General features: G+C 49.6%; 1 protein-coding gene across 1 annotated transcript in view; it reads right to left on the bottom strand.

Moving 5' to 3' along the window:
• Positions 1-14,844, bottom strand: part of LOC137535626 (gastrula zinc finger protein XlCGF57.1-like) — a 28,293-nt gene extending 13,449 nt beyond the window's left edge. The window contains exon 1 of the mRNA XM_068257485.1: positions 14,191-14,844. Coding sequence (XP_068113586.1) covers positions 14,191-14,836 — 646 coding nt within the window. The 5' untranslated portion in view covers positions 14,837-14,844. The remainder of the gene's footprint in view (positions 1-14,190) is intronic.
• Between the last annotated feature and the right edge of the window lie 10,420 nt (positions 14,845-25,264).

The following is a 25,264-nucleotide window of genomic DNA, read 5'->3' as shown; positions in this document are numbered from 1 at the left end:
GACCACTCAGCCACGTGAGACCGAGCACTAACAGGTCTGTAATGTCCTTAAATGTCTGGGCTGCACATGTGCAACACTGAACAGACCAGTGCTCAGGCTAACTAGTTACCAGATCACTCAGCCACGTGTGATCGAGCACTAACAGGTCTGTGATGTCCTTAGATATCCCGGGCTGCACATGCACTACACTGAACAGACCAGTGCTCAGGCTAACTAGTTACCAGGCCACTCAGCCACGTGAGATCGAGCACTAACAGGTCTGTGATGCCCTTAGATGTCCCGGGCTGCACAAGCACTACACTGATCAGACCAGTGCTCAGGCTAACTAGTTACCAGACCACTCAGCCACGTGAGATCGAGCACTAACAGGTCTGTGATGCCCTTAGATGTCCAGGCTGCACATGTGCTACACTGAACAGAACAGTGCTCAGGCTAACTAGTTACCAGGCCACTCAGCCACGTGAGATCGAGCACTAACAGGTCTGTGATGTCCTTAGATGTCCCGGGCTGCACATGCGCTACACTGAACAGACCAGTGCTCAGGCTAACTAGTTACCAGACCACTCAGCCAAGTGAGATCGAGCACTAACAGGTCTGTGATGTCCTTAAATGTCTGGGCTGCACATGTGCAACAATGAACAGACCAGTGCTCAGGCTAACTAGTTACCAGATCACTCAGGCACGTGTGATCGAGCACTAACAGGTCTGTGATGTCCTTAGAGGTCCCGGGCTGCACATGCGCTACACTGAACAGACCAGTGCTCAGGCTAACTAGTTACCAGACCACTCAGCCACGTGAGATCGAGCACTAACAGGTCTGTGATGCCCTTAGATGTCCCGGGCTGCACATGTGCTACACTGAACAGACCAGTGCTCAGGCTAACTAGTTACCAGACCACTCAGCCACGTGAGATCGAGCACTAACAGGTCTGTAATGTCCTTAAATGTCTGGGCTGCACATGTGCTACACTGAACAGACCAGTGCTCAGGCTAACTAGTTACCAGACCACTCAGCCACGTGTGATCGAGCACTAACAGGTCTGTGATGTCCTTAGAGGTTCCGGGCTGCACATGTGCTACACTGAACAGACCAGTGCTCAGGGTAACTAGTTACCAGACCACTCAGCCACGTGTGATTGAGCACTAACAGGTCTGTGATGTCCTTAGAGGTCCCGGGCTGCACATGCGCTACACTGAACAGACCAGTGCTCAGGCTAACTAGTTACCAGACCACTCAGCCACGTGAGATCGAGCACTAACAGGTCTGTGATGCCCTTAGATGTCCCGGGCTGCACACGCGCTACACTGAACAGACCAGTGCTCAGGCTAACTAGTTACCAGACCACTCAGCCACGTGAGATCGAGCACTAACAGGTCTGTGATGTCCTTAGATGTCCCGGGCTGCACATGCACTACACTGAACAGACCAGTGCTCAGGCTAACTAGTTACCAGACCACTCAGCCACGTGAGATTGAGCACTAACAGGTCTGTGATGCCCTTAGATGTCCCGGGCTGCACATGCACTACACTGAACAGACCAGTGCTCAGGCTAAATAGTTACCAGACCACTCAGCCAAGTGAGATCGAGCACTAACAGGTCTGTGATGTCCTTAGATGTCCCGGGCTGCACATGTGCTACACTGAACAGACCAGTGTTCAGGCTAACTAGTTACCAGACCACTCAGCCACGTGAGATCGAGCACTAACAGGTCTGTGATGTCCTTAAATGTCCCGGGCTGCACATGCACTAAACTGAACAGACCAGTGCTCAGGCTAACTAGTTACCAGGCCACTCAGCCACGTGAGATCGAGCACTAACAGCTCTGTGATGCCCTTAGCTGTCCCGGGCTGCACATGCGCTACACTGAACAGACCTGTGCTCAGGCTAACTAGTTACCAGACCACTCAGCCACGTGAGATTGAGCACTAACAGGTCTGTGATGCCCTTAGATGTCCCGGGCTGCACATGCACTACACTGAAAAGACCAGTGCTCAGGCTAACTAGTTACCAGACCACTCAGCCACGTAATATCGAGCACTAACAGCTCTGTGATGCCCTTAGATGTCCCGGGCTGCACATGTGCTACACTGAACAGACCAGTGCTCAGGCTAACTAGTTACCAGACCACTCAGCCACGTGAGATCGAGCACTAACAGGTCTGTGATGTCCTTGTCCTTAGATGTCGCGTGGCTGCACATGCGCTACACTGAACAGACCAGTGCTCAGGCTAACTAGTTACCAGACCACTCAGCCACGTGAGATCAAGCACTAACAGGTCTGTGATGCCCTTAGATGTCCCGGGCTGCACATGCGCTACACTGAACAGACCAGTGCTCAGGCTAACTAGTTACCAGACCACTCAGCCACGTGAGATCGAGCACTAACAGGTCTGTGATGTCCTTAAATGTCCCGGGCTGCACATGTGCTACACTGAACAGACCAGTGCTCAGGCTAACTAGTTACCAGACCACTCAGCCACGTGAGACCGAGCACTAACAGGTCTGTAATGTCCTTAAAATGTCTGGGCTGCACATGTGCTACACTGAACAGACCAGTGCTCAGGCTAACTAGTTACCAGACCACTCAGCCACGTGTGATTGAGCACTAACAGGTCTGTGATGTCCTTAGAGGTCCCGGGCTGCACATGCGCTACACTGAACAGACCAGTGCTCAGGCTAACTAGTTACCAGACCACTCAGCCATGTGAGATCGAGCACTAACAGGTCTGTGATGTCCTTAGATGTCCCGGGCTGCACATGCGCTACACTGAACAGACCAGTGCTCTGGCTAACTAGTTACCAGGCCACTCAGCCACGTGAGATCGAGCACTAACAGGTCTGTGATACCCTTAGATGTCCCGGGCTGCACATGCGCTACACTGAACAGGCCAGTACTCAGGCTAACTAGTTACCAGACCACTCAGCCACGTGAGATTGAGCACTAACAGGTCTGTGATGCCCTTAGATGTCCCGGGCTGCACATGTGCTACACTGAACAGACCAGTGCTCAGGCTAACTAGTTACCAGACCACTCAGCCACGTGAGATTGAGCACTAACAGGTCTGTGATGCCCTTAGATGTCCCGGGCTGCACATGCACTACAATGAACAGACCAGTGCTCAGGCTAACTAGTTACCAGACCACTCAGCCAAGTGAGATCGAGCACTAACAGGTCTGTGATGTCCTTAGATGTCCCGGGCTGCACATGTGCAACACTGAACAGACCAGTGTTCCGGCTAACTAGTTACCAGACCACTCAGCCACGTGAGATCGAGCACTAACAGGTCTGTGATGTCCTTAAATGTCCCGGGCTGCACATGCACTACACTGAACAGACCAGTGCTCAGGCTAACTAGTTACCAGGCCACTCAGCCACGTGAGATCGAGCACTAACAGCTCTGTGATGCCCTTAGATGTCCCGGGGCGGGACATGTGCTACACTGAACAGACCTGTGCTCAGGCTAACTAGTTACCAGACCACTCAGCCACGTGAGATTGAGCACTAACAGGTCTGTGATGCCCTTAGATGTCCCGGGCTGCACATGCACTACACTGAACAGACCAGTGCTCAGGCTAACTAGTTACCAGACCACTCAGCCACGTAATATCGAGCACTAACAGCTCTGTGATGCCCTTAGATGTTCCGGGCTGCACATGTGCTACACTGAACAGACCAGTGCTCAGGCTAACTAGTTACCAGACCACTCAGCCACGTGAGATCGAGCACTAACAGGTCTGTGATGTCCTTAGATATCCCGGGCTACACATGCGCTACACTGAACAGACCAGTGCTCAGGCTAACTAGTTACCAGACCCCTCAGCCACGTGAGATCGAGCACTAACAGGTCTGTGATGTCCTTAGATGTCCTGGGCTGCACATGCGCTACACTGAACAGACCAGTGCTCAGGATAACTAGTTACCAGACCACTCAGCCACGTGAGATCGTGCACTAAAAGGTCTGTGATGCCCTTAGATGTCCAGGCTGCACATGCGCTACACTGAACAGACCAGTGCTCAGGCTAACTAGTTACCAGTCCACTCAGCCACGTGAGATCGAGCACTAACAGGTCTGTGATGTCCTTAGATGTCCCAGGCTGCACATGCGCTACACTGAACAGACCAGTGCTCAGGCTAACTAGTTACCAGACCACTCAGCCACGTGAGATCGAGCACTAACAGGTCTGTGATGCCCTTAGATGTCCCGGGCTGCACATGCGCTACACTGAACAGACCAGTGCTCAGGCTAACTAGTTACCAGACCACTCAGCCACGTGAGATCGAGCACTAACAGGTCTGTGATGTCCTTAGATGTCCTGGGCTGCACACGCGCTACACTGAACAGACCAGTGCTCAGGCTAACTAGTTACCAGACCACTCAGCCACGTGAGATCGAGCACTAACAGGTCTGTGATACCCTTAGATGTCTCGGGCTGCACATGCGCTACACTGAACAGACCAGTGCTCAGGCTAACTAGTTACCAGGCCACTCAGCCACGTGAGATCGAGCACTGACAGGTCTGTGATACCCTTAGATGTCCCGGGCTGCACATGTGCTACACTGAACAGACCAGTGCCCAGGCTAACTAATTACCAGACCACTCAGCCACGTGAGATCGAGCACTAACAGGTCTGTGATGCCCTTAGATGTCCCGGGCTGCACATGTGCTACACTGAACAGACCAGTGCTCAGGCTAACTAGTTACCAGACCACTCAGCCACGTGAGATCGCGCACTAACAGGTCTGTGATGTCCTTAGATATCCCGGGCTGCACATGCGCTACACTGAACAGACCAGTGCTCAGGCTAACTAGTTACCAGGCCACTCAGCCACGTGAGATCGAGCACTAACAGGTCTGTGATGTCCTTAGATGTCCCGGGCTGCACATGCGCTACACTGAACAGACCAGTGCTCAGGCTAACTAGTTACCAGACCACTCAGCCATGTGAGATCGAGCACTAACAGGTCTGTGATGTCCTTAGATGTCCCGGGCTGCACATGCGCTACACTGAACAGACCAGTGCTCAGGCTAACTAGTTACCAGACCACTCAGCCACGTGAGATCGAGCACTAACAGGTCTGTGATGCCCTTAGATGTCCCGGGCTGCACATGCGCTACACTGAACAGACCAGTGCTCAGGATAACTAGTTACCAGACCACTCAGCCACGTGAGATCGAGCACTAACAGCTCTGTGATGCCCTTAGATGTCCCGGGCTGCACATGCACTACACTGAACAGACCAGTGCTCAGGCTAACTAGTTACCAGACCACTCAGCCACGTGAGATCGAGCACTAACAGGTCTGTGATGCCCTTAGATGTCCCGGGCTGCACATGCGCTACACTGAACAGACCTGTGCTCAGGCTAACTAGTTACCAGACCACTCAGCCACGTGAGATCGAGCACTAACAGGTCTGTGATGCCCTTAGATGTCCCGGGCTGCAGGTTCGGTACACTGAACAGACCAGTGCTCAGGCTAACTAGTTACCAGGCCACTCAGCCACGTGAGATCGAGCACTAACAGGTCTGTGATGCCCTTAGATGTCCCGGGCTGCACATGTGCTACACTGAACAGACCAGTGCTCAGGCTAACTAGTTACCAGCCCATTCAGCCATGTGAGATCGAGCACTAACAGGTCTGTGATGCCCTTAGATGTCCCGGGCTGCACATGCGCTACACTGAACAGACCAGTGCTCAGGCTAACTAGTTACCAGGCCACTCAGCCACGTGAGATCGAGCACTAACAGGTCTGTGATGCCCTTAGATGTCCCGGGCTGCACATGCACTACACTGACCAGACCAGTGCTCAGGCTAACTAGTTACCAGACCACTCAGCCACGTGAGATCGAGCACTAACAGGTCTGTGATGCCCTTAGATGTCCCGGGCTGCACAAGCACTACACTGATCAGACCAGTGCTCAGGCTAACTAGTTACCAGACCACTCAGCCACGTGAGACCGAGCACTAACAGGTCTGTAATGTCCTTAAATGTCTGGGCTGCACATGTGCAACACTGAACAGACCAGTGCTCAGGCTAACTAGTTACCAGATCACTCAGCCACGTGTGATCGAGCACTAACAGGTCTGTGATGTCCTTAGATATCCCGGGCTGCACATGCGCTACACTGAACAGACCAGTGCTCAGGCTAACTAGTTACCAGGCCACTCAGCCACGTGAGATCGAGCACTAACAGGTCTGTGATGTCCTTAGATGTCCCGGGCTGCACATGCGCTACACTGAACAGACCAGTGCTCAGGCTAACTAGTTACCAGACCACTCAGCCATGTGAGATCGAGCACTAACAGGTCTGTGATGTCCTTAGATGTCCCGGGCTGCACATGCGCTACACTGAACAGACCAGTGCTCAGGCTAACTAGTTACCAGACCACTCAGCCACGTGAGATCGAGCACTAACAGGTCTGTGATGCCCTTAGATGTCCCGGGCTGCACATGCGCTACACTGAACAGACCAGTGCTCAGGATAACTAGTTACCAGACCACTCAGCCACGTGAGATCGAGCACTAACAGCTCTGTGATGCCCTTAGATGTCCCGGGCTGCACATGCACTACACTGAACAGACCAGTGCTCAGGCTAACTAGTTACCAGACCACTCAGCCACGTGAGATCGAGCACTAACAGGTCTGTGATGCCCTTAGATGTCCCGGGCTGCACATGCGCTACACTGAACAGACCTGTGCTCAGGCTAACTAGTTACCAGACCACTCAGCCACGTGAGATCGAGCACTAACAGGTCTGTGATGCCCTTAGATGTCCCGGGCTGCAGGTTCGGTACACTGAACAGACCAGTGCTCAGGCTAACTAGTTACCAGGCCACTCAGCCACGTGAGATCGAGCACTAACAGGTCTGTGATGCCCTTAGATGTCCCGGGCTGCACATGTGCTACACTGAACAGACCAGTGCTCAGGCTAACTAGTTACCAGCCCATTCAGCCATGTGAGATCGAGCACTAACAGGTCTGTGATGCCCTTAGATGTCCCGGGCTGCACATGCGCTACACTGAACAGACCAGTGCTCAGGCTAACTAGTTACCAGGCCACTCAGCCACGTGAGATCGAGCACTAACAGGTCTGTGATGCCCTTAGATGTCCCGGGCTGCACATGCACTACACTGACCAGACCAGTGCTCAGGCTAACTAGTTACCAGACCACTCAGCCACGTGAGATCGAGCACTAACAGGTCTGTGATGCCCTTAGATGTCCCGGGCTGCACAAGCACTACACTGATCAGACCAGTGCTCAGGCTAACTAGTTACCAGACCACTCAGCCACGTGAGACCGAGCACTAACAGGTCTGTAATGTCCTTAAATGTCTGGGCTGCACATGTGCAACACTGAACAGACCAGTGCTCAGGCTAACTAGTTACCAGATCACTCAGCCACGTGTGATCGAGCACTAACAGGTCTGTGATGTCCTTAGATATCCCGGGCTGCACATGCGCTACACTGAACAGACCAGTGCTCAGGCTAACTAGTTACCAGGCCACTCAGCCACGTGAGATCGAGCACTAACAGGTCTGTGATGTCCTTAGATGTCCCGGGCTGCACATGCGCTACACTGAACAGACCAGTGCTCAGGCTAACTAGTTACCAGACCACTCAGCCATGTGAGATCGAGCACTAACAGGTCTGTGATGTCCTTAGATGTCCCGGGCTGCACATGCGCTACACTGAACAGACCAGTGCTCAGGCTAACTAGTTACCAGACCACTCAGCCACGTGAGATCGAGCACTAACAGGTCTGTGATGCCCTTAGATGTCCCGGGCTGCACATGCGCTACACTGAACAGACCAGTGCTCAGGATAACTAGTTACCAGACCACTCAGCCACGTGAGATCGAGCACTAACAGCTCTGTGATGCCCTTAGATGTCCCGGGCTGCACATGCACTACACTGAACAGACCAGTGCTCAGGCTAACTAGTTACCAGACCACTCAGCCACGTGAGATCGAGCACTAACAGGTCTGTGATGCCCTTAGATGTCCCGGGCTGCACATGCGCTACACTGAACAGACCTGTGCTCAGGCTAACTAGTTACCAGACCACTCAGCCACGTGAGATCGAGCACTAACAGGTCTGTGATGCCCTTAGATGTCCCGGGCTGCAGGTTCGGTACACTGAACAGACCAGTGCTCAGGCTAACTAGTTACCAGGCCACTCAGCCACGTGAGATCGAGCACTAACAGGTCTGTGATGCCCTTAGATGTCCCGGGCTGCACATGTGCTACACTGAACAGACCAGTGCTCAGGCTAACTAGTTACCAGCCCATTCAGCCATGTGAGATCGAGCACTAACAGGTCTGTGATGCCCTTAGATGTCCCGGGCTGCACATGCGCTACACTGAACAGACCAGTGCTCAGGCTAACTAGTTACCAGGCCACTCAGCCACGTGAGATCGAGCACTAACAGGTCTGTGATGCCCTTAGATGTCCCGGGCTGCACATGCACTACACTGACCAGACCAGTGCTCAGGCTAACTAGTTACCAGACCACTCAGCCACGTGAGATCGAGCACTAACAGGTCTGTGATGCCCTTAGATGTCCCGGGCTGCACAAGCACTACACTGATCAGACCAGTGCTCAGGCTAACTAGTTACCAGACCACTCAGCCACGTGAGACCGAGCACTAACAGGTCTGTAATGTCCTTAAATGTCTGGGCTGCACATGTGCAACACTGAACAGACCAGTGCTCAGGCTAACTAGTTACCAGATCACTCAGCCACGTGTGATCGAGCACTAACAGGTCTGTGATGTCCTTAGATATCCCGGGCTGCACATGCACTACACTGAACAGACCAGTGCTCAGGCTAACTAGTTACCAGGCCACTAAGCCACGTGAGATCGAGCACTAACAGGTCTGTGATGCCCTTAGATGTCCCGGGCTGCACAAGCACTACACTGATCAGACCAGTGCTCAGGCTAACTAGTTACCAGACCACTCAGCCACGTGAGACCGAGCACTAACAGGTCTGTAATGTCCTTAAATGTCTGGGCTGCACATGTGCAACACTGAACAGACCAGTGCTCAGGCTAACTAGTTACCAGGCCACTCAGCCACGTGAGATCGAGCACTAACAGGTCTGTGATGCCCTTAGATGTCCCGGGCTGCACATGTGCTACACTGAACAGACCAGTGCTCAGGCTTACTAGTTACCAGACCACTCAGCCACGTGAGATCGAGCACTAACAGGTCTGTGATGCCCTTAGATGTCCCGGGCTGCACATGTGCTACACTGAACAGACCAGTGCTCAGGCTTACTAGTTACCAGACTACTCAGCCACGTGAGATCGAGCACTAACAGGTCTGTGATGTCCTTAGATGTCCCGGGCTGCACATGTGCTACACTGAACAGACCAGTGCTCAGCAGGGGCGAACTGGCCTGGGGGGAAGGGGGGCAATCTCCTCCCGGGCCACCTCCTGTCTCCTGTATCAGGGTCGCTGGTTTTACATCTATGTTGATCCCGCAGCGGCCCTTCTTGCTCCCTGTTGTGGCTGCTGCTGTGACTGGCTGCTAGGCAGCAGAGGTCCTGCCCCCTGCCTGCAGACACAGCCAGTCAGTAAGTAGAGCAGAGGCGCATGGAGCGCGTCATTTGAAATGGCAGAGAGGCTGCTGTCCCAGTCCTGTCTGATGTCTGCAGCTTTCCTGCAGTGTGTGAAGTGCCAAATGTTCCCTCAGTCCCAGCCTCCTGCTGCTTGCTTGAAACATAAAGGACGGGGACACTGGCCGTGCAGCGCAGACTTGAGCTGCGGACACTCTTCCTGGTAAGCTGACACTTCCCCTCCTCCCCTCTCCATTTGTCTCCTGTTCTTCCATCAGACCAGCCCTGTGCTCACACAGCTGCCCCCTCCCCATATCTCTGTCTCTTTTGTATGTGTGTAACCCTTTCACTCCTGGTACCGTTAGCCAATTTAGCTTGTTGCAGCAATGGAAGTTTGTTTAAAAGTGAACTTGAAATAAGTAAAAAAAAAAGTTTCACTCACCTGGGGCTTCTGCCAGCCCCCTGCAGCCATGCTGAACGATCCCCCGGTCCAGCACCGCAGCTCAGTTTCATAATCGCAACTCAACGGCCACTGCGTTTGCGTGGCCCTGGCCGTAAGCAACCTTGTTCACCTTCGCCAAACCGGGAGCATCCTGCGCAGAAGCAATATGATGTTTTCTCTGCATGAATGAGAATGCGTGCGACCAGGGCTGCGCAGGTGCAGTGGCTATTGATTTGCAAGTCGGCGAGAAGGAAACGTAGCCACTGCAGGGGACTGGGGGATCGTTCCAGGACAGCGTGGGCACAGGGCGGCAGCAGGGGCCTGGCAGAAGCCCCAGGTAAGTGAAACTCTTGTTTTTTTGTTTTAAGTTATTTTAGTCTTCCTTAAAGTGTACCAGAGACATTTTAAAATAAAAGTTTTATACATACCTGGTGCTTCCTCCAGCCCCCTCCGCACCAATCGTTCCCATGCCGTCATCCTCCGCCTTCTGCAGCTCTGCTACCGTAACTTCCTCCAGTAGTGGCCAGTCTGCGCAAAAGAAGTGCGTTGTCTACGTCTCTCTCCGGCAGCCGCAGACTGGCCGCTACTAGAGGAAGTTACTGGACCTGGTGCTGGCGATAGAGAAGGCTGAGGACGGCGGTGTGGGAGCGATCCGAGCGGATGCGGCTGGAGGAAGCCCCATGTATGTATAAAACTTTAATTTTAAAACGTCTCTTTTTTCCTTTAAGCTTAACCTTCTACTAGCCCGCTGTAGTACTTCTGGTCCCTCTCTGAAATCCATTCAGCAACTGTTCCCTCCGAAAGCTGCATGTGCCTCCTCAATTGCACTCCCAAAGCTGGGAGCATTCTGCATTTGCACAGTTTGAACAAATTGCTACTGCGCATGTGCCAAATATTTCCAACTATTGGAGCGCGATCGGGGAGGCATGTGGCCACGCATGTGTAATAGCCAGTAGCTGACTTAGTCTGGCAGCTTTCAGAGAGGCACAACTGATGAATGGATCAAACTGGAAGCATATATTTGAAATCGGCGCTGGTAGACTTGGGCGCAGGATACAGACGGTATATGGCTGATCCTGCTTCTACACAAGTCCGGGCCGCGTTAAAGGGAACCTAAACTGAGAAGGATATGGATTTTTCCTTTTAAAGTAATACCAGTTGCCTGAATAGCCTGCTGATCCTGTGTCTCTAATACTTTTAGCCACAGCCCCTGAACAAGCATGTAGATCAGGTACTCTGACTGAAGTCAGACTGGATTAGCTGCATGCTTGTTTCAGGGCTGTGATTCAGCCACATCGGTAACCATAGAGATCAGCAGCACTGACCAGCAACTGGCATTGTTTAACAGGAAACATCCATATCCCTCTCAGTTTAGGTTCCCTTTAATTACTGTTCCCCCTCCAGGCCACCATGGATGGTGGGGAATGATATAATTCGGGTTCCAGAGATTGCTGGAGGCTGAATTATTGTGTTTTAAAGCAACTTGGGCTCCGTCTTCTGACGGAGCCGACGTTACTCACTGAGCGCCGCTATAGGACTGATTCCTATAATAGTCTCTGGTGGCGCTGGCTGCGCCCAAATCTAGCAGCAATTAAAAAAGCACTGCTCTGGACTGGAATGTCAGCAAGGGGCCTGAAGGACTGCAGGGGGCTAGAAGAAGCCCCAGGTAAGTTACACTGGGCACCTTAGATTCACTTACGGTATCCTTTAAAAGGGAACCTTAACCGAAGAAAAAAAAAAAGTTTAACTTACCTGGGGCTTCTACCAGCCCCCCGCAGCCGCCCTGTGCCTGCCCTGTCACTAAACAATCATCTGGTCCCTAGCAGTGCCCCTCTTCCGGCCACTGCACATGCGCAGCCCTGGCCACGCTCCCTTCCTTGGAAGTGTTCTGCGGATACATGGTAGAGATAGTAGCTGGATAGTGTGCTGGTTAAGGGTCCTGCCTTTGACATGGGAGACCAGGGTTTGAATCCTGGCTAGTAAGGAGTTCAAGGCAAGACTCCCTAACATTTCAGGGTGGCCTCCTGAGCGTGTCCCTGTGGCTGCAGCTCTTGAGTGCATTGAGTCAGACAGGAGAAAAGCGCTATACAAATGTTTCGATTACTATTATTATTATACATTTCCCGTCCACGCACGATCAGGAGGTGCACGGACTGGGGCCGCACATCCAGAAGAAAAAGAAAACGCTGCAGGGGCTCGGAGGATCGGTATGTCCCGGTGCGGGGGCCCAGAAGATCGGTATGTCCCGGTGTGGGGGCCCGGAGCATCGGTATGTCCTGGTGCGGGCACAGGATGGCTGCAGTGGGCTAGTAGAAGCACTAGATAAGTCAAACTTTTTTTTTTTGTCTAGGATTTAGATTTACTTTAAAGTAAATCTAAAACCAATGCAACACAAGAATTGATACTTCCCTGTGGCTTCCTTTAGCCCCCTGTAGTCCATGGGCTCCTTCGGTGTCTGTCTGGTACTGTCCATTCTCCCACTGTTAGCTTCAGTAGTCTTGGACTACAGGGGCTACGCTCCTGTAGTGTGGAACATTGTGCATGCACAGTAGCAGTTTTTACAAACTGTGCAAGTGCAGTGTTGAGGGATCCCTTACCCTCTTCAGAGGACTTGGGCTGAGCTGCCTCTGTGCTCCATGGCCGCCCCCCTTAAGAGTAGTACTCACATGCCCCCGATCCAGCGGCGAATCTCTCTGCTCATGCTGAGCAGAGAGATGGTGACTGGGGGGACACAGTAGTTACAGGGTTGACACAGGAGCCACAGTGGAGAGCAAAGGTGACACAGGGGGACAAAAGAGATACAGGGGAAACAGGTGCTACAGCGGGACAAGAGGCACAGGGGAAACAGAGATGGCACAGGGGACAAAAAAGACACAGTTAGGGACATGAGGTGACATAGAGGGGGACAAAAGAGATGCAAGGTAACAGAGGTGACGTGGGGAAAAAAGGAAAAGGGGGACAGGGGAGCAGAGGTAACACAGGGGGACAAAAGAGACACGGGAACAGAGGTAACATCAGGGTACAAAAAAGGCACAGGGGAAACAGGTGACACAGAGGGGGACAAAAGAGGCACAGAAATGACACTGTTCTGACTTAAGAACTGATTCAGGTTAATGAACCTGCATTCCCTATCCCGTTTGTTAATCGGTGACTACCTGTATTTCACTAGCTACTTTATTATGTATGTCTTGCTAGTACTGAGTATGACCTTTTTTACCATCAGAACTGCCCTAATTCTTCGTGAGTCATGACATTCCTCAGACATTTTTGGTCCATATTGACATTATAGCATCATGTAGATGGCCCCGCCCACATCATTTCATGGTCACGCCCCCAGGGCCTATGGGTTGTGTTTTCCCCCCAGGCCAAAGGTTCCCAGTCCTCCCCTGGTGCTCAGGCTAACTAGTTACCAGACCACTCAGCCACGTGTGATCGAGCACTAACAGGTCTGTGATGTCCTTAGATATCCCGGGCTGCACATGCACTACACTGACCAGACCAGTGCTCAGGCTAACTAGTTACCAGACCACTCAGCCACGTGAGATCGAGCACTAACAGGTCTGTGATGCCCTTAGATGTCCTGGGCTGCAGGTTCGGTACACTGAACAGACCAGTACAGCATGTGCATACCATTTGGCGACTGGTGTGGATAACCTGTGAAACTCTGTTAGTGATAACGATCAGGGATTGGCATTATTTCCATCCCTAGTAAGACCTTCTCTCCCACCATCACCACCATGTTTATCCATTGTGCAGTTACGGTTCCCCACCTTCCCTGCCTGTGTTCTGAAGACGAGTAGTCCCAGTGTATGGTCAGATGGCCATTAGCACCAACACCGTGCAGCGCCAGAGATTTTATGACTTGCTGGCCTGGTGTAACAGGACGAGTTTCTACATTTTATTTAATTAATGACATTTAATATTTTTTTTGTATTTCTAGCAGGTGCACAGTTTGTGGTACACTCCAATCGTAGTAGGAACAAACGACATACTGAGTGTGTGGCTGTAGCTGGTGTGTGGAGGGATAGAGGGAGGTAGCAGGTGAGATCCCTACTGGTGGATGTACAGCCTCTAAGGACATAACCAGTAAAGTGGGCGTGTCCAGAGATCACATGATTACATGAATTTAGGGTTGGGCTATGGCTACTCCAGAGTATAAAACAAAGTAACATTCCACTAACCTGCTGCGATATCTGCAGAACCTTCTTCTTTAATTGTCCTCATCATGTCACCCTCCTCTGTAGACAACTGGTCATCAGTCACATAGGTCTCCTCCTTTACCTCGTTCACTGTCACCATCAGATACTCCTCCTCCATAGACTGCTGATCACTCCTCACATATGTCTCTTCTTCTTCCTGTTTATATGTCCTCATCATGTCTCCCTCCTCCATAGACTGCTGATCACTCCTCACATAGGTCTCTTCTTCTTCCTGTTTATATGTCCTCATCATGTCTCCCTCCTCCATAGACTGCTGATCACTCCTCACATATGTCTCTTCTTCTTCCTCTTTAATTGTCCTCCTCATGTCACCCTCCTCCATAGTCTGCTGATCACTACTCACATATGTCTCCTCTTCTTCCTGTTTACATGTCCTCCTCATGTCACCCTCCTCCATAGTCTGCTGATCACTCCTCACATATGTCTCTTCTTCTTCCTGTTTATATGTCCTCATCATGTCTCCCTCCTCCATAGACTGCTGATCACTCCTCACATAGGTCTCTTCTTCTTCCTGTTTATATGTCCTCATCATGTCTCCCTCCTCCATAGACTGCTGATCACTCCTCACATATGTCTCTTCTTCCTCCTCTTTACTTGTCCTCATCATGCCTCCCTCCTCCATAGACTGCTGATCACTCCTCACATACGTCTCTTCTTCTTCCTCTTTACTTGTCCTCATCATGTCACCCTCCTCCATAGACTGCTGATCACTCCTCACATATGTCTCTTCTTCTTCCTCTTTACATGTCCTCATCATGTCACCCTCCTCCATAGACTGCTCATCACTCCTCACATATGTCTCTTCTTCTTCCTCTTTACTTGTCCTCATCATGTCACCCTCCTCCATAGACTGCTGATCACTCCTCACATACTTCTCTTCTTCTTCCTCTTTACTTGTCCTCATCATATCTCCCTCCTCCATAGACTGCTGATCACTCCTCACATACGTCTCTTCTTCTTCCTCTTTACTTGTCCTCATCATGTCTCCCTCCTCCATAGACTGCTGATCACTCCTCACATACGTCTCTTCTTCTTCCTCTTTACTTGTCCTCATCATGTCACCCCCCTCCATAGACTGCTGATCACTCCTCACATAGGTCTCTTCTTCTTCCTCTTTACTTGTCCTCATCATGTCACCCCCCTCCACAGACTGCTGATCACTCCTCACATACGTCTCTTCCTCTTCCTCTGTACTTGTCCTCATCATGTCACCCTCCTCCATAGACTGCTGATCACTCCTCACATACGTCTCTTCTTCTTCCTCTTTACTTGTCCTCATCATGTCACCCCCCTCCACAGACTGCTGATCACTCCTCACATACGTCTCTTCCTCTTCCTCTGTACTTGTCCTCATCATGTCACCCTCCTCCATAGACTGCTGATCACTCCTCACATACGTCTCTTCTTCTTCCTCTTTACTTGTCCTCATCATGTCACCCCCCTCCACAGACTGCTGATCACTCCTCACATACGTCTCTTCTTCTTCCTCTTTACTTGTCCTCATCATGTCACCCTCCTCCATAGACTGCTGATCACTCCTCACATACGTCTCTTCTTCTTCCTCTTTACTTGTCCTCATCATGTCTCCCTCCTCCATAGACTGCTGATCACTCCTCACATACGTCTCTTCTTCTTCCTCTTTACTTGTCCTCATCATGTCACCCTCCTCCATAGACTGCTGATCACTCCTCACATACGTCTCTTCTTCTTCCTCTTTACATGTCCTCCTCATGTCACCCTCCTCCACAGACTGCTGATCACTCCTCACATACGTCTCTTCTTCTTCCTCTTTACATGTCCTCATCATGTCACCCTCCTCCATAGACTGCTGATCACTCCTCACATATGTCTCTTCTTCTTCCTCTGTACTTGTCCTCATCATGTCACCCTCCTCCATAGACTGCTGATCACTCCTCACATAGGTCTCTTCTTCTTCCTCTTTATATGTCCTCATCATGTCACTCTCCTCCATAGACTGCTGATCACTCCTCACATACCTCTCTTCTTCTTCCTCTTTACTTGTCCTCATCATGTCACCCTCCTCCATAGACTGCTGATCACTCCTCACATACGTCTCTTCTTCTTCCTCTTTACTTCTCCTCATCATGTCACCCTCCTCCATAGACTGCTGATCACTCCTCACATACGTCTCTTCTTCTTCCTCTTTACTTGTCCTCATCATGTAACCCTCCTCCATAGACTGCTGATCACTCCTCATGAATGTCTCTTCTTCTTCCTCTTTTCTTGTCCTCATCATGCCTCCCTCCTCCATAGACTGCTGATCACTCCTCACATAGGTCTCTTCTTCTTCCTGTTTATAGGTCCTCATCATGTCTCCCTCCTCCATAGACTGCTGATCACTCCTCACATACGTCTCTTCTTCTTCCTCTTTACTTGTCATCATGTCACCCTCCTCCATACACTGCTGATCACTCCTCACATACGTCTCTTCTTCTTCCTCTTTACTTGTCCTCATCATGTCACCCTTCTCCATAGACTGCTGATCACTCCTCACATACGTCTCTTCTTCCTCTTTACTTGTCCTCATCATGTCACCCTCCTCCATAGACTGCTGATCACTCCTCACATACCTCTCTTCTTCTTCCTCTTTACTTGTCCTCATCATGTCACCCTTCTCCATAGACTGCTGATCACTCCTCACATACGTCTCTTCCTCTTCCTCTGTACTTGTCCTCATCATGTCACCCTTCTCCATAGACTGCTGATCACTCCTCACACACGTCTCTTCTTCTACCTCTTTACTTGTCCTCATCATGTCTCCCTCCTCCATAGACTGCTGATCACTCCTCACATATGTCTCTTCTTCTTCCTCTTTACTTGTCCTCATCATGTCTCCCTCCTCCATAGACTGCTGATCACTCCTCACATATGTCTCTTCTTCTTCCTCTTTACTTGTCCTCATCATGTCTCCCTCCTCCATAGACTGCTGATCACTCCTCACATACGTCTCTTCTTCTTCCTCTTTACATGTCCTCCTCATGTCACCCTCCTCCATAGACTGCTGATCACTCCTCACATATGTCTCTTCTTCTTCCTCTTTACTTGTCCTCATCATGTCTCCCTTCTCCATAGACTGCTGATCACTCCTCACATACGTCTCTTCTTCTTCCTCTTTACATGTCCTCATCATGTCTCCCTCCTCCATAGACTGCTGATCACTCCTCACATACGTCTCTTCTTCTTCCTCTTTAATTGTCCTCATCATGTCTCCCTCCTCCATAGACTGCTGATCACTCCTCACATACGTCTCTTCTTCTTCCTCTTTACTTGTCCTCATCATGTCTCCCTGCTCCATAGACTGCTGATCACTCCTCACATATGTCTCTTCTTCTTCCTCTTTAATTGTCCTCATCATGTCACCTTCCTCCATAGACTGCTGATCACTCCTCACATACGTCTCTTCTTCTTCCTCTTTACTTGTCCTCATCATATCTCCCTGCTCCATAGACTGCTGATCACTCCTCACATATGTCTCTTCTTCTTCCTCTTTAACCACATCACCTACATGTGTCAGTTCTCCACCCTAAGTTCACAAAATGAGTGCAAACAATCTAATAGTGAAGAAATATAAGAGCATATACAGAATGCAAAATACAGTTTTGAGTCTCTGTTGATCCTCAGTCCCACCTACCTGATAATGGTGGGGGGTGGTGTGACCTTCCTGTGGACAATCCTGGGAATAAAGAGGACCTGTACATCTCTCTAAAGGGTTTCTGTTACTGGATACATCTGTAGGAAACACACACACTGACTGAATACATTGGGCTCGATTCACAAAGCGGTGCAAAGTGTTAGCACCGTGGTGAAAAGGCCCTCTTCACGCCTAAACTCACTTTAGGCATGATAAGGAGCTTCTCGCGCGAAGTTTCCGCGCACAAAGTTTTGCGCGCGCACCCGCGCTTCGCGCGATGCGCCCATTAAACCCTATGGGACTTTGCGCGCGCGCCTGTGTGGGTGCGCGCGCAAAACTTTGCGCGCGATAACTTCGCGCGAAGTGCAGGCAAAAGCGGTGATAACTCAGTGGTGAAGAGGTTATCACGCCTAAAGTACTTTAGGCGTGATAACTGAGTTATCACCGCTTGGTGAATCGAGGCCATTGTCTCTATGTGATTATCAGATGATGGGGGATCTAGGTGGACAATCCTGGGAATAAAGAGGACCTGTACAACTCTCTGGTGGGTTTCTGTTACTGGATACATCTGTAGGAAACACACATACTGACTGAATACATTGTCTCTAGGTGATTATCAGATGATGGGGGATCTAGGTGGACAATCCTGGGAATAAAGAGGACCTGTACATCTCTCTGGTGGGTTTCTGTTACTGGATACATCTGTAGGAAACACACACACTGACTGAATACATTGGGCTCGATTCACAAAGCGGTGCAAAGTGTTTGCACGCCAGTGAAAAGCCCCTTATCACGCCTAAACTCACTTTAGGCATGATAAGAAGAAACTCGCGCGAAGTTGCCGCGCGTACGCGCGTACGCGCGTAAGTGCGCGCGCAACACCCGCCGCTTCGCGCGAAGCTCCCATTAAGCCCTATGGGACTTTGCGCGCGCTCTTACGCGCGTACGCGCGAACGCGCTTACGCGCGGTAACTTCGCGCGAAGAGCAGGAAAAATCGGTGATAACTCAGTGGTGAAAAGGTCATCACGCCTAAAGTCTTTTAGGCATGATAACTGGGTTATCACCGCTTTGTGAATCGAGGCCCTTGTCTCTGTGTGATTATCAGATAATGGGGGATCTAGGTGGACAATCCTAGGAATAAAGAGGACCTGTACATCTCTCTGGTGGGTCTCTGTTACTGGATACATCTGTAGGAAACACACACACTGACTGAATACATTGGGCTCGATTCACAAAGCGGTGCAAAGTGTTAGCACCATGGTGAAAAGGCCCTTATCACGCCTAAAGTCACTTTAGGCATGATAAGAAGAAACTCGCGCGAAGTTGCCGCGCGTACGCGCGTACGCGCGTAAGTGCGCGCGCAACACCAGACGCTTCGCGCGAAGCTCCCATTAAGCCCTATGGGACTTTGCGCGCGCTCTTACGCGCGTACGCGCGAACGCGCTTACGCGCGGTAACTTCGCGCGAAGAGCAGGAAAAATCGGTGATAACTCAGTGGTGAAAAGGTCATCACGCCTAAAGTCTTTTAGGCGTGATAACTGGGTTATCACCGCTTTGTGAATCGAGGCCATTGTCTCTATGTGATTATCAGATGATGGGGGATCTAGGTGGACAATCCTGGGAATAAAGAGGACCTGTACACCTCTCTGGTGGGTTTCTGTTACTGGATACAGCTGTAGGAAACACACACACTGACTGAATATATTGTCTCTATGGGCTCGATTCACCAAGCGGTGCAAAGTGTTAGCACCGTGGTGAAAAGGCCCTCTTCACGCCTAAAGTCACTTTAGGCATGATAAGAAGGGCTTCGCGCGAAGTTTCCGCGCGTAAAGTTTTGCGCGCGCTCCCGCGTGCGTGCGCGCGAAGCGCCCCGCACTTCGCGCGATGCGCCCATTAAACCCTATGGGACTTTGCGCGCGCGCCTGTGCGGGTGCGCGCGCAAAACTTTGCGCGCGATAACTTCGCGCGAAGTGCAGGCAAAAACGGTGCTAACTCAGTGGTGAAGAGGTCATCACGCCTAAAGTCCTTTAGGCGTGATAACTGGGTTAGCACCGCTTGGTGAATCGAGCCCCATGTGTATATCAGATAATGGGGGTCTAGGTGGTCAATCCTGGGAATAAAGAGGACCTGTACATCTCTCTGGTGGGTTTCTGTTACTGTATACATCTGTAGGAAACACACACACAGGGCTCGATTCACAAAGCGGTGCTAACCCAGTTAGCATGCCTAAAAGACTTTAGGCATGATAACCATTGCACCATGCTGGTGAAAAGCCAGTTTAGGCATGATAAGTTTAGGTGTGATAAGTCTAGGGGCCTGATTCACAAAGCGGTGCTAACAGTTAGCACGCTGGTGAAAAGCCCTTTATCATGCCTAAACTCAGTTTAGGCATGATAAGTTTAGGTGTGATAAGTTTAGGTGTGGTAAGTTTAGGCATGATAAGTTTAGGTGTGATAAGTTTTTAGGCGTGATAAGTTTAAGCACCAACTGGGTTAGCACCGCAGTGCACAGCTGATCAAAAGTTTTGTGCTAGCAAAGTCTGGTGCACTTCGCATATAATTTAATGGCGCTGCTTTGCGTGCGGGACTTTGCGCGCGATCTAAACTTATCTAAACTTATCATGCCTAAACTTATCACACCTAAACTTATCATGCCTAAACTTATCACACCTAAACTTATCACACCTAAACTTATCATGCCTAAACTGAGTTTAGGCATGATAAAGGGCTTTTCACCAGGGTGCTAACTGTTAGCACCGCTTTGTGAATCAGGCCCCTAAACTTATCATGCCTAAACTTATCACACCTAAACTTATCACACCTAAACTTATCATGCCTAAACTGAGTTTAGGCATGATAAAGGGCTTTTCACCAGGGTGCTAACTGTTAGCACCGCTTTGTGAATCAGGCCCACTGTCTGAATACATTGGGCCTGATTCACAAAGCGGTGCTAACAGTTAGCACGCTGGTGAAAAGCCCTTTATCACGCCTAAACTCAGTTTAGGCATGATAAGTTTAGCTGTGATGAGTTTAGGAGTGATAAGTTTAAGCGCCAACTGCGTTAGCACCGCAGTGCACAGCTGATCAAAAGTTTTGCGCTAGCAAAGTCTGGTGCACTTCGCATAGAGTTATATGGCGCTGCTTTGCGTGTGGGACTTTGCACGCTATCTACACTTATCTAAACTTATCATGCCTAAACTTATCACACCTAAACTTATCACATCTAAACTTATCATGCCTAAACTTATCATGCCTAAACTGAGTTTAGGCATGATAAAATAGTTATCACGCCTAAAGTCTTTAACTGGGTTATCACCGCTTTGTGAATCGAGCCCTATGGGCTCGATTCACAAAGCGGTGCTAACCCAGTTAGAGACTTTAGGCATGATAACCATTGCACCACTCTGGTGAAAAGCCAGTTTAGGTGTGATAAGTTTAGGCATGATAAGTTTAGCTGTGATGAGTTTAGGAGTGATAAGTTTAAGCACCAACTGGGTTAGCACCGCAGTGCACAGCTGATCAAAAGTTTTGCGCTAGCAAAGTCTGGTGCACTTCGCATAGAGTTATATGGCGCTGCTTTGCGTGTGGGACTTTGCACGCTATCTACACTTATCTAAACTTATCATGCCTAAACTTATCACACCTAAACTTATCACATCTAAACTTATCATGCCTAAACTTATCATGCCTAAACTGAGTTTAGGCATGATAAAATAGTTATCACGCCTAGGGCTCGATTCACCAAGCGGTGCAAAGTGTTAGCACCGTGGTGAAAAGGCCCTTATCACGCCTAAAGTCACTTTAGGCATGATAAGAAGAAACTCGCGCGAAGTTGCCGCGCGCAAAGTTTTGCGCGCGCAACCGCGCGCGTGCGCGCGCAGCGTCCCCGCTTCGCGCGAAGCTCCCATTAAGCCCTATGGGACTTTGCGCGCGCTCTCACGCGCGAACGCGCGAACGCGCGTTCGCGCGGTAACTTCGCGCGAAGAGCAGGAAAAAGCGGTGATAACTCAGTGGTGAAAAGGTCATCACGCCTAAAGTCTTTTAGGCGTGATAACTGGGTTATCACCGCTTTGTGAATCGAGGCCCAGGTGTGATAAGTTTAGGCGTGATAAGTTTAGGCATGATAAGTTTAGGTGTGATAAGTTTAGGTGTGATAAGTTTAAGCGCCAACTGCGTTAGCACCGCAGTGCACAGCTGATCAAAAGTTTTACGCTAGCAAAGATTGGTGCACTTCGTATAAAGTTTAATGGCGCTGCTTTCCGTGCGGGACTTTGCAAGTGATCTAAACTTATCTAAACTTAGCATGCCTAAACTTATCACACCTAAACTTATCATGCCTAAACTTATCACACCTAAACTGGCTTTTCACCAGAGTGGTGCAATGGTTATCATGCCTAAAGTCTCTAACTGGGTTAGCACCGCTTTGTGAATCGAGCCCATTGTCTCTAGGGGCTCGATTCACAAAGCGGTGCTAACCCAGTTAGCATGCCTAAAAGACTTTAGGCATGATAACCATTGCACCATGCTGGTGAAAAGCCAGTTTAGGCGTGATAAGTTTAGGTGTGATAAGTTTAGGTGTGATAAGTTTAGGCATGCTAAGTTTAGATAAGTTTAGATCGCTTGCAAAGTCCCGCACGCAAAGCAGCGCCATTAAACTTTATACAAAGTGCACCAGTCTTTGCTAGCGTAAAACTTTTGATCAGCTGTGCACTGCGGTGCTAACGCAGTTGGCGCTTAAACTTAGCATGCCTAAACTTATCACACCTAAACTTATCATGCCTAAACTTATCACACCTAAACTTATCACACCTAAACTTATCATGCCTAAACTGAGTTTAGGCATGATAAAGGGCTTTTCACCAGGGTGCTAACTGTTAGCACCGCTTTGTGAATCAAGCCCTATGTGATTATCAGATGATGGGGGATCTAGGTGGACAATCCTGGGAATAAAGAGGACCTGTACATCTCTCTGGTGGGTTTCTGTTGCTGGATACATCTGCAGGAAACACACACACTGACTGAATACATTGGGCTCGATTCACCAAGCGGTGCAAAGTGTTAGCACCGTGGTGAAAAGGCCCTTATCACGCCTAAAGTCACTTTAGGCATGATAAGAAGAAACTCGCGCGAAGTTGCCGCGCGCAAAGTTTTGCGCGCGCAACCGCGCGCGTGCGCGCGCAGCGTCCCCGCTTCGCGCGAAGCTCCCATTAAACCCTATGGGACTTTGCGCGCGCTCTCACGCGCGTACGCGCGAACGCGCGTTCGCGCGGTAACTTCGCGCGAAGAGCAGGAAAAATCGGTGATAACTCAGTGGTGAAAAGGTCATCACGCCTAAAGTCTTTTAGGCGTGATAACTGGGTTAGCACCGCTTTGTGAATCGAGCCCCTTGTCTCTATGTGATTATCAGATGATGGGGGATGTAGGTGGGGAATCCTGGGAATAAAGAGGACCTGTACATCTCTCTGGTGGGTTTCTGTTACTGGATACATCTGTAGGAAACACACACACTCACTGAATACATTGTCTCTATGTGATTATCAGATGATGGGGGATCTAGGTGGACAATCCCAGGAATAAAGAGGACCTGTACATCTCTCTGGTGGGTTTCTGCTACTGGATACATCTGTAGGAAACACACACACTGACTGAATACATTGTCTCTATGTGATTATCAGATGATGGGGGATCTAGGTGGGCAATCCTGGGAATAAAGAGGACCTGTACATCTATCTGCTGGGCTTCTGTTACTGGATACATCTGTAGGAAACACACACACACACTGAATACATTGTCTCTATGTGATTATCAGATGATGGGGGATCTAGGTGGACAATTCTGGGAATAAAGAGGACCTGTATATCTCTCTGGTGGGTTTCTGTTACTGAATACATCTGTAGGAAACACACACTGACTGAATACATTGTCTCTATGTGATTATCAGATGATGGGGGATGTAGGTGGGGAATCCTGGGAATAAAGAGGACCTGTACATCTCTCTGGTGGGTTTCTGTTACTGGATACATCTGTAGGAAACACACACACTGACTGAATACATTGTCTCTATGTGATTATCAGATGATGGGGGATCTAGGTGGGCAATCCTGGGAATAAAGAGGACCTGTACATCTATCTGCTGGGCTTCTGTTACTGGATACATCTGTAGGAAACACACACACACACTGAATACATTGTCTCTATGTGATTATCAGATGATGGGGGATGTAGGTGGGGAATCCTGGGAATAAAGAGGACCTGTACATCTCTCTGGTGGGTTTCTGTTACTGGATACATCTGTAGGAAACACACACACTGACTGAATACATTGTCTCTATGTTATTATCAGATGATGGGGGATCTAGGTGGGCAATCCTGGGAATAAAGATGACCTGTACATCTCTCTGGTGGGTTTCTGTTACTGGATACATCTGTAGGAAACACACACACTGACTGAATACATTGTCTCTATGTGATTATCAGATGATGGGGGATCTAGGTGGACAATCCTGGGAATAAAGAGGACCTGTACAGCTCTCTGGTTGGTTTCTGTTACTGGATACATCTGCAGGAAACACACACACTGACTGAATACATTGTCTCTATGTGATTATCAGATGATGGGGGGTCTAGGTGGACAATCCTGGGAATAAAGAGGACCTGTACATCTCTCTGGTGGGTTTCTGTTACTGGATACATCTGTAGGAAACACACACACTGACTGAATACATTGTGTCTATGTGATTATCAGATGATGGGGGATCTAGGTGGACCCCAAGTACTGCTCTCTCCTGTACAAGTAATGAAAGTCTCCTCTTACCCGGTGATGTGAGGGGCGGCTGACTCTCCATCATGGTGTCCCTGTAGAGGTCCTGGTGTCCTTATGTATAATGCTTTTGGTCTATAGTTAGATGGTGAAAAGGTGACAAGTTATGGAGATATGGGGCTTCACCAGATAAATGTAAAAGCACAAATATCTTTACATATCTTATTACTTCCTTTGCTGCCAGATCCAGTAATGGCTTCAATTCACTTCCATCTACTTCAAGCACAGCCCCCAACTTCCTGTGTTGGTATACCTGTGGTCACCATCTTGTGGAGGATACATGAACTGCAGCTTAGTGTCTGGCTGAAATAAAGAGACTAGAATGTGAGAGGTGAGTTCCTTACATAGCATCAATTATTGAGCCCATTTCTCCATAAATAATTATATAAAGATGAATAATAATAATAATAATAATAATAATTATTATTATTATTATTATTATTATTATTATTGTTATAGGTATTAGAGTGTGAGTGAGCTCCTCTGATGACAGTCAGTGACATGACTATGTACTATGTAATGTGCTGCAGAAGATGTCAGTGCTATATAAATACATAATAATA

The sequence above is a fragment of the Hyperolius riggenbachi genome, chromosome 10 (assembly GCF_040937935.1).
Source record: "Hyperolius riggenbachi isolate aHypRig1 chromosome 10, aHypRig1.pri, whole genome shotgun sequence".
Classification (NCBI taxonomy): domain Eukaryota; kingdom Metazoa; phylum Chordata; class Amphibia; order Anura; family Hyperoliidae; genus Hyperolius; species Hyperolius riggenbachi.
Note: the sequence above shows the minus strand (reverse complement) of the source record. Positions and strands in the feature narration are given on the sequence as shown.